Genomic DNA, 12,622 nt, shown 5'->3' with positions numbered 1-12,622 from the left:
AGAGGTCAAAGCAGTGGGAAAATATTCCTTCAAGGCAAAAGAGTGACATCTACTGGAAGAGGAGGTAAATATCTTTATATTATCAAAACAGCGTTATGTGATAATTATCTAACAGTTATATAAACAAAGCCACACAAAGACTAAGATTTAGTCTACAGCAAAATGTTGCTTGCTTATGTTTTCAGTGAGACTTTGGAGTTAGGTGCCTAAATCAGGATTTGTGTGTTGAGTTTTAACCTAAATTATTAGGCTAATTCATTTTCCTAAGTCATTGTTATTGTGACAAATCTGGACACCTATTGGCAGCAAATGACTCAAATTTAAAATATTACATATTACATTTTCATTCAGAAATATAATGATTTGGATGGTAAAACAATCTTGAAACCGGTTTCACTTGCTATTTCTAAACATAATGTGTTTAAAGTAAAAATGTAAAATATATACAATTATGGCCATTTGGAAATTCTTCTAATAGGGGAAAATGATAATATCTTTGCACAGTATTTCTGACACTGGATTGCAGTGTCTGCACAGTCTGTATCTCATATTGTCTCAGAGCTTAAATGACAGTTTCCTTGTCTCACATCCCGTTTATGTCATGTGCATTTTTAATAGAAAAAAAGAGGAACTGTGATTGTGGGCTACTGATTAAACCTGCGTCTCCAGCCCTGACTTCTAATTTGCATAACTGACTGACATACGGGGGGCCGTTGTAAAATAACTGATAAGCACACACACAACATGCATAATGGCCCCTTTAGAGTGTTAAAGTACGGAGTCCATGAAGTGTCCAAAACATGTTTTTTTACCCTGTGTGCACAAGGCTCCATATTAAATATATGACATTAGTTGATTATTATTATTATTGATACATTCAACTATAAGCAGCATTTTAATGTTACTGGTTGAGATGGAGCTCATTTGAACTATTTTACAAACTGTTGGGTTAAAGAACCTGCTAACCTGTGCTCCAACCCCCACAGGTGTCACTTGGTTAAATAACTGTACAGACTGGGCTTGACTGACATGTCAGCCACTCTCCTGTTTGTTTTGCAGTGGGACAAGATGCAACTTTATCAATTTTATTTGTACATGGAGTTTGAACACGTAAATCCCTGTATACTTATTTCTCAAGTATTGTACTTAAGTAGAATTTTGAGGTACTTGTACTTTACTTGAGTATTTCCATTTTATGCTACTTTATACTTCCACTCCACCACATTGCAGTCGGGGTCACATTTCAGATGTCTATGAGTTGTTAACAGCTCCACCAAATAGTGATTTTTCCACCTAAACTTCTCACATGGTTTCATTTCAATAAATGATCCAATATTTCACCAAAAATCATAGATTAGAGAAAAACTCCAAAAACTAAAAATAGATTTGTGTATCAGAACTTTGTTTTTTCTTCTTTTTTCTCTCATCAATCATCTCACGACCCCTCAAATTTATTGGGTGACCTTTGGGAAGGGCACGACCCCTAGGTTGGGAACCACTGGACTAAACTAGCTAACTGTATATAAAGTAGTTCAAACTAGCTCCACCTCCAGCAGCTACAACAGTAACATGCTGCTCTAACACTGATACTTCCGTATTAATAATCTATTGATGTCATATATAATAATGTATCAGTCAGGAACAAACCACTACTTTTACTGCAATACTTAAAGTATGTGTTGCTTCTAATACTTATGTACTTTTACTTAGGTAGACTTTTATTTGTAATGGAGTATTTTACATTGCTGTATTGGTACTTTTACTTAAGTAAAGGATCTGGATACTTCTTCCATCACTGTTCATTATTTTTCTTCACAGACAGCATGCAGGTGTGGCCCCGCCCCCCTCAGTTTCCCACGTGTTCCTCTGCCGCAGCAGCAGTCACATGACCGCGTCTTTGGCTCGTTACTTCCTGTACCACGGTTGTTTTCCTGCGGGAGAAAAAAAAAATAACGGAGCTGCGAGCCAGCCAGCCAGACAGACCCCTGACGGTCAGAGCTGAGGAGGGGGCGTGAAAAAAAACCTCAACCTGTCTGTAACGTTTTAATCGTCGCTCACCTGTTAATTTACTAAATTGCGGAGAAATGAACACCGGAGGTTGCGGGTAGCTGTAAGCTGACCACACATCCGACACGTCCTTTCGTTTTCTGAAGAGAAACAAACGCAAGATTTAATCAGCAAGAAGGAGGCCAACTGCTGTTTTTTTTTCTCCTTCCCCTCTGTGATAACCGTTAACAGTAGCAGCAAGTGGTGGCTACTTGACGTTAGCTCCGTTTTTACCCCCCCTCCCCAACAACAACCAGCGCTGTCTCTATCAACAATATGTCAAAATATACGAGCTTTCCTGAGCCCACGGACGACCACAACCCTTTCCAGGTGGGTGATATATAACAGCAAGCTAATATTAGCCTCTGTCAGGTCTGTAGTTACGGTGTTGGGTGACGATGAAAGGCACTGATGTTGGATCTGTGTAATAACCGGCGTGTTGTTGCTCATGTGACGTGTGTGGCTTTTTCTGGGCCTGTCTAATCTTTGCCCACTTGTAGCACTTATTTAACAATGAACACATGATTTTAAAAAAAAATATTTTGTCAAATGAGGATTAATGTTTCTTTATTGCTGTGCTGATTTAATAACTGTTTTGTTTGTCTTGTGTTATCCTTCCAGGACCCTGCAGTGACTCAACACAGCAGCAACACAGGATATGCCACACTGGACCTTTACAACCCATTTGATAATACGACTGGAGTGACTGGGGTGAGCAACATTTGTGCCTTATCTGTCAGATAATAGGAGGGTAATTGTTGCTAATGCACAGATAATGTAAGACACAACTTTCTCTTATAGGGTCATATAGGGCTGCAACTAACCTTTATTTTCTTTATCAGCTATGAGTGATGAATTATTCATGTGGTCTGTAAAATGTCAGCAAATTGTGAAAAATGTTCCAGGAACAAATGGTTACTCAGAATGTCCTGTTTTATCCGACCATAGTGCAAAATCCAAAGATAATCAGGAGTAGGAGTATAAATTATAGCATAGGCATGCATGATAATATCGTCATGTCATCAGTATCGACCAATAAAAGCTTTAAAATTAAATATCAGCATTGGCTCCGAAATGAACATTTCTGCTGATATGACAGGCCTTCTCCTCCTCCGCCTGGCTGTCCTTCTCACCCTGGCAATCCTGGTGCTTCCTCGGCTGACAGGATGTATCACTCTGTTTGGAAAAAAAAAACTTCTTTTTTTTTTATAATGGCGGTTGGCAACCAGCCTTATTAGGTGCATTGCCACCTTCTGCTTCACAGTGTGGTTCAGAAATAAAAGCCTAGCCATTAATCCTGTCTGTCTAATAAACTCAAAGAAAACCCTACTGCTCGACACACTTGGCAGGTTCATTAAAGTTTTAATACTGAGCTCCTGAACTCCAGTTTTGCTAAGTTCTTCCTTCATATATTGTCTTTCTTGATCATACTTAGTACAATCTATGATTGCATGTGTAATAGTCTATGTGCATAAATTGGCATCCGCAGTCAGCCAGAATGTATTGGAAAATATCAGCAAAAAAATTCAATATCATGCATCCCTACTACAGGGTAACCTGACATGCCAGATGGTTTATTACACAGAACTATCTGAGATGTCGTCCTTGGAAACTGTTTGGAAAAGGGTAGGCACTTTCAAAAACTACCTGGCAGGTGATTGGATGAACCATCTGTCTGTCATCGTCTTACCTTGCGAGGCAGCTGGATTCGTGACGCTCATTGCTCCGAACCACCGGTGGTTAAGACACATGCGCATAACTTAAAGCCTGACAAGATGTATTCTAGTGTGATCTTGTGATGTCGTGGCCTTGTGAATCCAGCTGCCTCACAAGGTAAACTATAGGGTGCAACTAACGATTATATGCATTATCGATTAATCTGTCGATTATTAGTTGTTTGGCTATAAAATGTCTAACAATGTCGATCACGTCCTCAAAAGTCTTTTGTTGTCCCGACTAACAGTCCACAACCTAAAAATACTCTCTTTACTGTCAGAGACAACTAAAGAAACCAGGAAATATTTACATTTAAGGAGCTGGAATCAGAGAATTTGGGCTCTTTTTCTCAAAAAATGACTCAAAACAATTGATCAGTCATCAAAATAGTTGGCAGCTTCTGGGGAACTGGAACCAATGAATCTAAGCCATTTTTGCTTGAAAATGAGCTTAAATGATTATTTGATGATCCAAATTGTTAGGCAGGCTAATTTTTTGTCCATTGAATGGATTAATCAACTAATTGTTGCAGCTCTAGGAATATGCGACATGTAAGCACAAAAAACGTAGCTCAATTACAGTAGCTCAAAACTCCAATCCTGGATTGGAGTTTTGTATCCTGTCTATTCTTCAGCTCACTGTTGTGTTTGAAGTGTCCACTCAGCTGTAAACTTGGCTGCAGGCTAATAAAGGTTACCTGTTGTAAAAATAAATCAATAAATGAGTGGAGTGGTGAATGTTGGAACACAAAAACACACACCTTTAAAGATGTGTGTTTTAAAGATTTGAAATTCACTTGAAATGTGTGAAAATTATCTCACACAAAGGGCGTTTGTTCTATTTGGGATAGAAATAAACGAAAGGAGCTGACTGCTTTTAACTGTGCAAGTCACAGCAGAGCTTTATTAACCTGATAATCCGACTGAATCTCCATTTTGTTTCACTTCATTCACTTATTCTATTTCAGTTGCTGAACAAATCAGAGATGCGAACAGTGATTCAGAGGTCAGGAACCAGGGAAGAAAAAAAAATGAATGTCTTCTATAATACCTCAAGACTGAATAATAGGGCAGGACCCACCTTAACCCACATTTTGTGTCAGTTGATCTTGTTCGTTTGTGGTGCACAAGATCAACTGACAGAAATTTTAGATTAAATTAGCCCAAATGAGTTGACACACAGTAAAAAGCTGTCAGGGCAGCTGGTGGTTGCCTGGTTGTCTTGAATATAAAGACTCGATTGTACTTGAATGTACATGTCACTTAAATGCAAACAAATCTAAGACCAGTTGCCATGAAAGCAGAGAGCAGACACAAAAGCTGACATATACGCATTGTTATGTGCAGTACACCTCAGTTGCATGTCATATATTACATTGAGTGTAGTCTTTTTGTTGCTAGGAAACAGCTTAGCTCCATGAGTACTTCCTGTCAGCTGTTTTTAGTATTGCCAAATACTGCAGCGACAGGAAATAAGCTCAGACTTGCTTGGGATGTTTGACTCAAATTGAACTCGTCTGCAGTCATTATGAAACTGTGTACATGAGCAGAAGCCGCACGTCCACTCCCAAAATGATCCACAGTTAACGCAGTTGGAACACACCCTTTTGTAACCTTGTTTTGACATAACACAGACTCACTTGCAGCTTCTGTTCTCTGTCTGGTACTGTCACTGTCCTTTAGCAAATACGGACATCCATTATTTACAATGACACGTCGTGGCTGTGAGCCAAAACAGAGTAATGACTTACGACCCATGATTAAGGCAAATTTATGATCGGATGACACTCTGTGATAGAGGAAACAATACATAGGCATTTACTATAGGTATTTACTTATGTTAGAAAGCTAAGTTAAGTCACACAAATCTAAATGTTATTGCTTTGGACTTTGTTAAGAGTCAAAAATGTCTAACTCTGAAGTATTCTGGTGTAGAGATGAAAGCTCTTCTCTCAAAAGCCTGGAAAAGAAGGCAAACTGGATTATTTATTTAGTATTTTGTCTGATTTCTCAGTTTTCTCCCCCATGATTGATGAAATTTGTTGTGGACATAAAAGGCTAAAAATGATGAAATGTGAAAATTATTCACATTGGTTTTCTTTATTTTTTTAGACTTTTTGCAGTAGTGTAAGTTGATCGGAGATCCGTTGTATAAGCCTATGCATATGTGTGCAAATCTGAATATTATTTGAAAATGCCACATTAGTCTAGCTAAAATGCTTCCTTCATGTGAAGTTACTCATATCTGTCAGCGTGTGTGGATAGCGGTGCATGCTAGGGATGCGCTGATCCGACTTTTTCAGTCCTGATACTCGGCAGATACCGAGTACTGATCTGATACCAGTGTTTAATTAATAAGCTGCACGCCTCACTGTGTGGAAGAGACTGGGATCATTCTATTATGTGCAAGGCAAAATCAGGCTTGACTTAAACATTGCTTTCCTAAATTTGCAAAACAAAATGTAACAAATAAATACATACATTTACTGAATTGTTATTTATTAAAATAATAGTATCTAATACCAGATCAGCCCATTGTCACCGATACCCGATCCAGCTATTTGAGTTAGTATTGGATCGTTATCTGATATCAGTATTGGTATCATTGCATCTCTAGTGCATGCATCCCTTTTCTAGCCCCTGACACGATGCTCGACCAAATAAATCCAGGTTTTAGCTAAAAGCTTCTGCCACACGACGCCAAATCGGATGTATGATGTTTGTCTTTTGCTAAATATTTTCTAGCCTCCACCACCGTATGAAGCCACCTCTCCCTCTGCACCGTCTGTGCCTGCGCAGACCCCACCCAGCAGGACGACACCCACCGAGCCTCGCAACTATGGCTCCTATAACTCCCAGGTACACATCCTGCAGTGTAAAGACACTTGTTGCTGCACATGTTGTCACTTTAGACCAATACTCAAGATCCTTGTACCTCAGTGTCATGGAAGTGTTTTTATGGATATGATAATGACTAACACGCTTACAGTAGCCCCACTTCTACTCTAGATGTAAGATCTTCGAAAACAAAAATCCTCAGCAGGACAGACATCCATTTGAATGATTTATTACTGCAAGATTTTTCATATTTCCCACCAGGATTATAGGAAGAGACAGAAAGATGTCCCTGGCACCTTCACCCTGACCTCACTCACATGATCATTTTCATGCTTTTTGACACAAACAGAAGCTTTCTCTTTAAGACGTGACATGCAGTTCTGATACATTAATTTCTTTGCGTCTTACTGTGTTAGACTGCAGTAAATGCTACCACAGCGGAGCTCTTGAAGAAGCAGGAGGAACTCGAGAAGAAAGCCCGGGAGCTGGAGAGGAGAGAGCGGGAGCTCGAGTCACACAGCTTGGGACCTGGAGCCTGTAAGAGAGGGAGGAGGGGAAGTTTCAGCTGAGCATTATGGATTAACGATGGATTTTTGATTGTAAAAATTTCCCCTTTGTTTTCTGTTTCAGCCCGTCAGAATAACTGGCCCCCGCTGCCTTCATTCTGCCCTGTGGGCCCCTGCTTCTACCAGGACATCAATGTGGAGATCAGCCAGCGCTTCCAGCGTACCGTCACCATCATGTACTACTTCTGGATGTGTGAGTTCCTGTAATTCCTACTATGCGAATTCCCAGCATTACATATTAATGAGTCTTAGCATCAGTGTCATGATGTAATATTATTAATGAAGTGTTCCTCTCTGTGTTTGTGTTGGAGGGAAGTTATGTGGAGTGAAACCTTACGAATGATAAAATCTGTACCTGTTAACACTGAAGATCTATGAGTGGTTGGTGGTGTTGTTTTAAAGCAAGAGAAGCACTTGTGCAGGCGAACCAAGAGCCTACTCACATCTGTGTATCCTCTACTGTACTGTCTGGAGTTGTAATGTTTGTGCAGACTCTGACACTTAACTGCGAGATTGAGGACTCTGGCAAGTACCAACTGTAATCAGTCTCCACTAAAGGTTGAACTCAGACATTTGCACAAGAACCATTTCAAATTGTTATGAATTAATAACTTGCTCTTAATGAAAATGTGTGATTTTTTTGCACTTGAAGAAAAAGAGGTCTCTGGAAATAACTGATATTTGACAGTTATTTTCATGCTTCCTGTCAACATTTTGTGTGTTCTGCAATATGTTTTAGTTCTATATCACTGTTTTTGGATAACTGAGTTGTTTTTTTGTATTATCTTAATCTTATTATCTTATTTTCCTGACCTCTTCCTGTCGAGGTTTCAGCTTATGTAGGCAAGAAATTGCCCATCCTGACAACTTCTTAGGAGTTCCAGTTTTCTTCTTGAGAGGGGGAAGGGCAGGTCGGATTTGTGTTTTTATTCTACCGTTCTCATTCATCCCTCTGTGCACTTTTTATTCCTTTTTTATCAATGTCCAGTCTGCACTTGCACGCTGCTCTTCAACCTGATCTCCTCCCTGGCTATGTTCTGCGTGGACCCCTCTGGTGGTGTTGGCCTGGGCCTCGCCATCCTCTGGGCCCTCCTCTTCACCCCCTGCTCCTTCGTCTGTTGGTATCGACCTGTGTACAAAGCCTTTAGGTGAGTACCACCGTCTTTAGGGGAAAAAGTCATTGACCGAAAGTTTTGTGTTGTCTCTTTTAACATTCATTAACTTTAATTCTTCAAAAAGTTGCATTTTTAAGGGTCACCTCAGACCTTGTTCAGGCAAGGTCCTGGGTTCACTTGCTTAGACTAGAGTAGTTACATCTTTGACGGAGACCCTTAAAGGATATGCTCACAATTTTTCAGGTTTTTCTTGCTGCGATCATTCCTCCTGTTCATACTGATTCATTCATCTCATTAGAAGACCAAAGTGTAAGTGATGGGGGACAAAAATTCACAGTCCTTGCTTTGAGCAAAAATCTATTTAAAAGTTTATCTATATATTAATATGAGGCTTCAGCCGTCTGAGTTAGTTAAATAAAGTTGTATAAAATAAACTGTCTTCTGCAGTTACCATCTTTTTAGTACAAATTTCAGTGTTTTACTGTTCAGTTGAGTGGAAGGATCGTAACAAAAAGAGGGAATTTGGCACTAAAAAGACAGAAACTTTGAAAGATATTCTTGATTTGACTCATTTGGACGACTGAAGCTTCATATTGGCTTCAAATAAACTTTTAAATACATTTTTATATGGAAGGAGGCTTGTGGATTTCATCCCCCATCATTTACATCGAAAGTGCATTATGAAGGGATCCTCTAATGGTCTGTATGAACAAGAGGAATGATTATGGCAAGAAAAACATGTCAATGATCATTTGGGCTTCTGACCGTTGTTTTAAGACAGACTTAAAAAAATTATGAGCCTGTAAACATGTAAAGAGAAGCAAACACAATTGCTTTATGTAACAGAGATGCCAGCTGATTTAATGACAACACACATTTAACTTTTCAGCATAACTAGAATTAAGTTGTCGCCTCATGAGTAATGCTTATGTTTTCCCCTCTCTAGGAGTGACAGCTCCTTCAACTTCTTTGCCTTCTTCTTCATCTTCTTTGCCCAAGTGGTTGTCTTCGTCATCATGACCATCGGTATCCCTGGATGGGGTTTCAGGTACGACCAGTGAGAGAAGATTAGCAGGAAAAGCACAGGTGTAACTAATAACCTTAATGATGGCTTTGTCCCATTTAAGTGTCCTACTTATTCCAGTGAACCAGCATGCACAAGACCAGATCCCCGAAACTAAACGCGGCCATCATTAATGCTATTAATAATACCTGTGCTTTTCCTGCTGTGACATGTCAGCGTCATGGAAAAATAGCAGCGATCAGATCCTCCAGGCTTCGGGTGGAGGTGGTCAGCCTCCACAGTCAGTGAGGGAGGTGTAAATGCCATCAGTGCAGCTTGCTTGCATTCTGCAGAAAATATCCACAAGTGGAAAATGGCAGTTAAATGTTATTTGTCACCTGACAGCTGATTTTGTAAACCCGGCCCACCTTCAGTGTCTATGAATACGAAGATAATGAGAGCACGTAATTAATACCAGCTTTAAATGTCATTGTCTAGATAACTTTATTCACACCTACTGTAGACTGTCTTTTTTATTTCCAGGTGTAAATGAGGATATTAATTGACTTTTTTTCCCCTTCATATCTATTTAAATCTCTCCGTATTTCTGTCTCGCTGTCCGTTTCCACCTCCGTCAGCGGGTGGATTGTGAGCCTGGCTGCTCTGAAGACCAGTGTCCCAGTTGGTGCGATCATGATGATGAATGCCGTCCTCTTCACCGCCCAAACTGCCATGGGAGTTTTCATGCTGAAGAAGGTGAATGCTGAATAGATTTGTTTACATAAAAGGGCCCAGATGAATTTGTCAAAGATACTGGATATTTAGAGTATGACCATAGATTTAGAAATTCCACAGAGCATACATACAAGTAAATTGGGACAGATTATGAGCCTCGTATAGTGTGACTGAGTACATTTACATGTACGTCAGGTCCCGATTTTGAGTTTTATCCTGGTTTTGATCTACCGGTATTCAGGATGTGACATTTAGATGGAACATAAGAAACCTCTTTATTCTTATCCCTGTTTTCATGATCACAAGGTTTCTGATCATCTGGCAGCAGGTCTGTCTTACATCCTCAACGTATCTGCTACTGATGTCTGAAACATTTTGGTTTCTGATCATCAGTAAACAGAACACGAGAGCATCAGAGCAACTTAGTCTTCCTTTACCTTCATATTTTTAGTTTTACTTACTAACTACTATATAACTTGAGTTGATAATGTAGCTGCACACGTTACACAGAATGATCGGAAACCTGGATATGATGTTTTACATACCAAAGTATCCTGGTTTCTATCAGAGTACTTCAGCCAGCATATCCAGGTTTCTGAAACCAGGATATGATGATTACATTTGCAGCACAATATCAGGATAAAAACCCTAAAAACCCTGCATAGTTCAGGAAAGTCTGGGAGAAGATAGAAACTGGATTCAGTTAATGTAGTATTCAAAATGAAGGCAATCGCAAAAAAGGCAGGGGAAAAAAAATCATAATTGTTGATCCAATAAAGAAGTGAAGTAGAGCTACAACGATTAATCGATTAGTCAACTGACAGAAAGCTAATTGCCAAATATTTTGATAATCAAACTGTTTTGAGTACTTTTTTTCAAGAGAAAATGCCAAAAATTCACTGATTCCAGCTTCTAAATTGTGAATGTTTTCTGGTTTCTTTGGTCATTTATGATAGCAAACTGAATATCTTTGAGTCGTGGACTGTTGATCAGGACAAAACAAGACATTTCAGGTTGCATGTTGGGCTTTGGGAAACAGTGATCACCATTTGTCACCATTTTCTGACATTTTATAGACCAAACAATTAATCAATTAATTGAGAAAGTAATCACCAGATTAATGGATACTGAAAATAATTATCAGTTGCAGCCCTAAAGTGAAGGACTAGTAGGTCATTAACGTGCATTGTACTTATAAATGTGTTCAGTAACTTTAAATAGTAAATGATAGCAAATACTTTGACATGATCTAGTAGGTCAAATTTTCTAAAATAAGTGAAAAGAAGTGTGGGAAAGCAAAATTATCTAGCTCTGTTTGCGCTTTCCGCCTGCTCTGTGCACCCGCTGTGCCCACAGCTGGTACACCTACCATGAAGCGAATAGATAACATAACGGTCCGAAGAATAGCCTCGATATCAGGTTCTGGGTATCCTTTCCATCCTCACAATGCACATTATAAGATGATGAATTGGTACGTGTATCGAGTGTCAACGCGCTCTGCTCTTCCTCTTTCCAGGTCCACAGTCTGTACAGGCAGACCGATGCCAGCTTTCAGAAGGCCCAGGCCGAGTTCGCCACCGGAGTCATGTCCAATCAGGCTGTACGCCAGGCCGCCACCAACGCTGCCCAGGGGGCCTTCACCGCACCCCGATAGAGAGGGACGAGAGGGGTTGGGAGGGTAAGAAGGGGAGGATGGAGGGCCCTTTCAGCCTGATAGAGGATCTGTTTGATATTTATTTCCCCACTGATGATTAGAATTTGAAAAGGGGGAGGGTGGGGGGGGGGGCGGAAACTGAGTCTATATAATTACCCCGGGGCAACTTAACACCAGGGCACGTGCATGAGACAGAAGTGGGGTTGTGTATTATGTAAAGGTGTACAGGACAAGTTAGCTACATTGCCAAACCAGGAGTCAACATATCATAAGTGTTGATTCGAGGCACGGAACGATGGTGTGAGATGTGAAAACAATAAGCTGTGTGACATTTAGTGCAGTTAAACCAAGTGTCAGTGAATGCAGGGAAAAAGCTTTTTATATCAAAAGAAAAGCTATGTGCCAAGTCGAACATGTTTGGACAGTACTAGCCTGGATATCTCCCTTTTTCTTTTTCTTTTTTTAAATGACTGGGATGTACATTCTGTTTACGAGGAGCCATGTTTAAGACAAAGAGTAAGAGGAGCTGCTGAACACTGAATTATTGCCATTTTAACATTTGATCCATAACTGAGTGGCTCAACTTTATCCAAATGCTCCTTTTTTCTTTTTTCTTTTTTGTTGCATTAAGTGTTAAACTAACATGTTGTTTTTGCTATTATTGCAAATGAGAATGCCTATTTACCTTATTGCCAAAACTTCTCACACTGTAATGAATATGTGTTGTTTTGGTTACACTATCTCTGTCACTGTTCTGTTGGTGCTGCTTGTGGTTATTATGATTATTACATGTCACTGTCTTGGTTTTAATAAAAATATACTGTCATGCTTACAGAGTCTGCTGCAGTCATTGCGTAGTGTTACCGATCAACGACAAGGTACTTTGACAAAACATTTACCTAAAGGTCTTCTCAGCTGTTCTGGAGCTTTCGACTGTATCACCCATTTGT

At 39.7% G+C, this 12,622-nt stretch overlaps 1 protein-coding gene across 1 annotated transcript; it reads left to right on the top strand.

The window, feature by feature from the left end:
- The first annotated feature begins 1,872 nt into the window (after positions 1–1,872).
- scamp3 (secretory carrier membrane protein 3) lies at positions 1,873–12,504 on the top strand. Its single transcript, XM_044336352.1, has 9 exons — positions 1,873–2,376; positions 2,668–2,757; positions 6,507–6,620; positions 7,016–7,136; positions 7,230–7,358; positions 8,154–8,313; positions 9,227–9,328; positions 9,922–10,039; positions 11,535–12,504. The coding sequence occupies exons 1-9, from the start codon at positions 2,323–2,325 to the stop codon at positions 11,670–11,672; spliced, it is 1,026 nt and encodes a 341-aa protein (XP_044192287.1). The 5' UTR covers positions 1,873–2,322; the 3' UTR covers positions 11,673–12,504.
- Positions 12,505–12,622: the final 118 nt, after the last annotated feature.

Source organism: Thunnus albacares, chromosome 19 (genome assembly GCF_914725855.1).
Source record: "Thunnus albacares chromosome 19, fThuAlb1.1, whole genome shotgun sequence".
In the NCBI taxonomy this organism is placed as follows: Eukaryota; Metazoa; Chordata; class Actinopteri; order Scombriformes; family Scombridae; genus Thunnus; species Thunnus albacares.
Note: the sequence above shows the minus strand (reverse complement) of the source record. Positions and strands in the feature narration are given on the sequence as shown.

What these genes read in the sequence shown, in the direction of transcription:
- scamp3 (XM_044336352.1), top strand. Translation starts at nt 2,323, where the DNA reads ATGTCAAAATATACGAGCTTTCCTGAGCCCACGGACGACCACAACCCT. An exon ending in ATACGACTGGAGTGACTGGG is followed by an intron (nt 2,758 to 6,506) that starts GTGAGCAACATT and finishes AATATTTTCTAG; the next exon opens with CCTCCACCACCGTATGAAGC. An exon ending in CCTGTGTACAAAGCCTTTAG is followed by an intron (nt 8,314 to 9,226) that starts GTGAGTACCACC and finishes TCCCCTCTCTAG; the next exon opens with GAGTGACAGCTCCTTCAACT.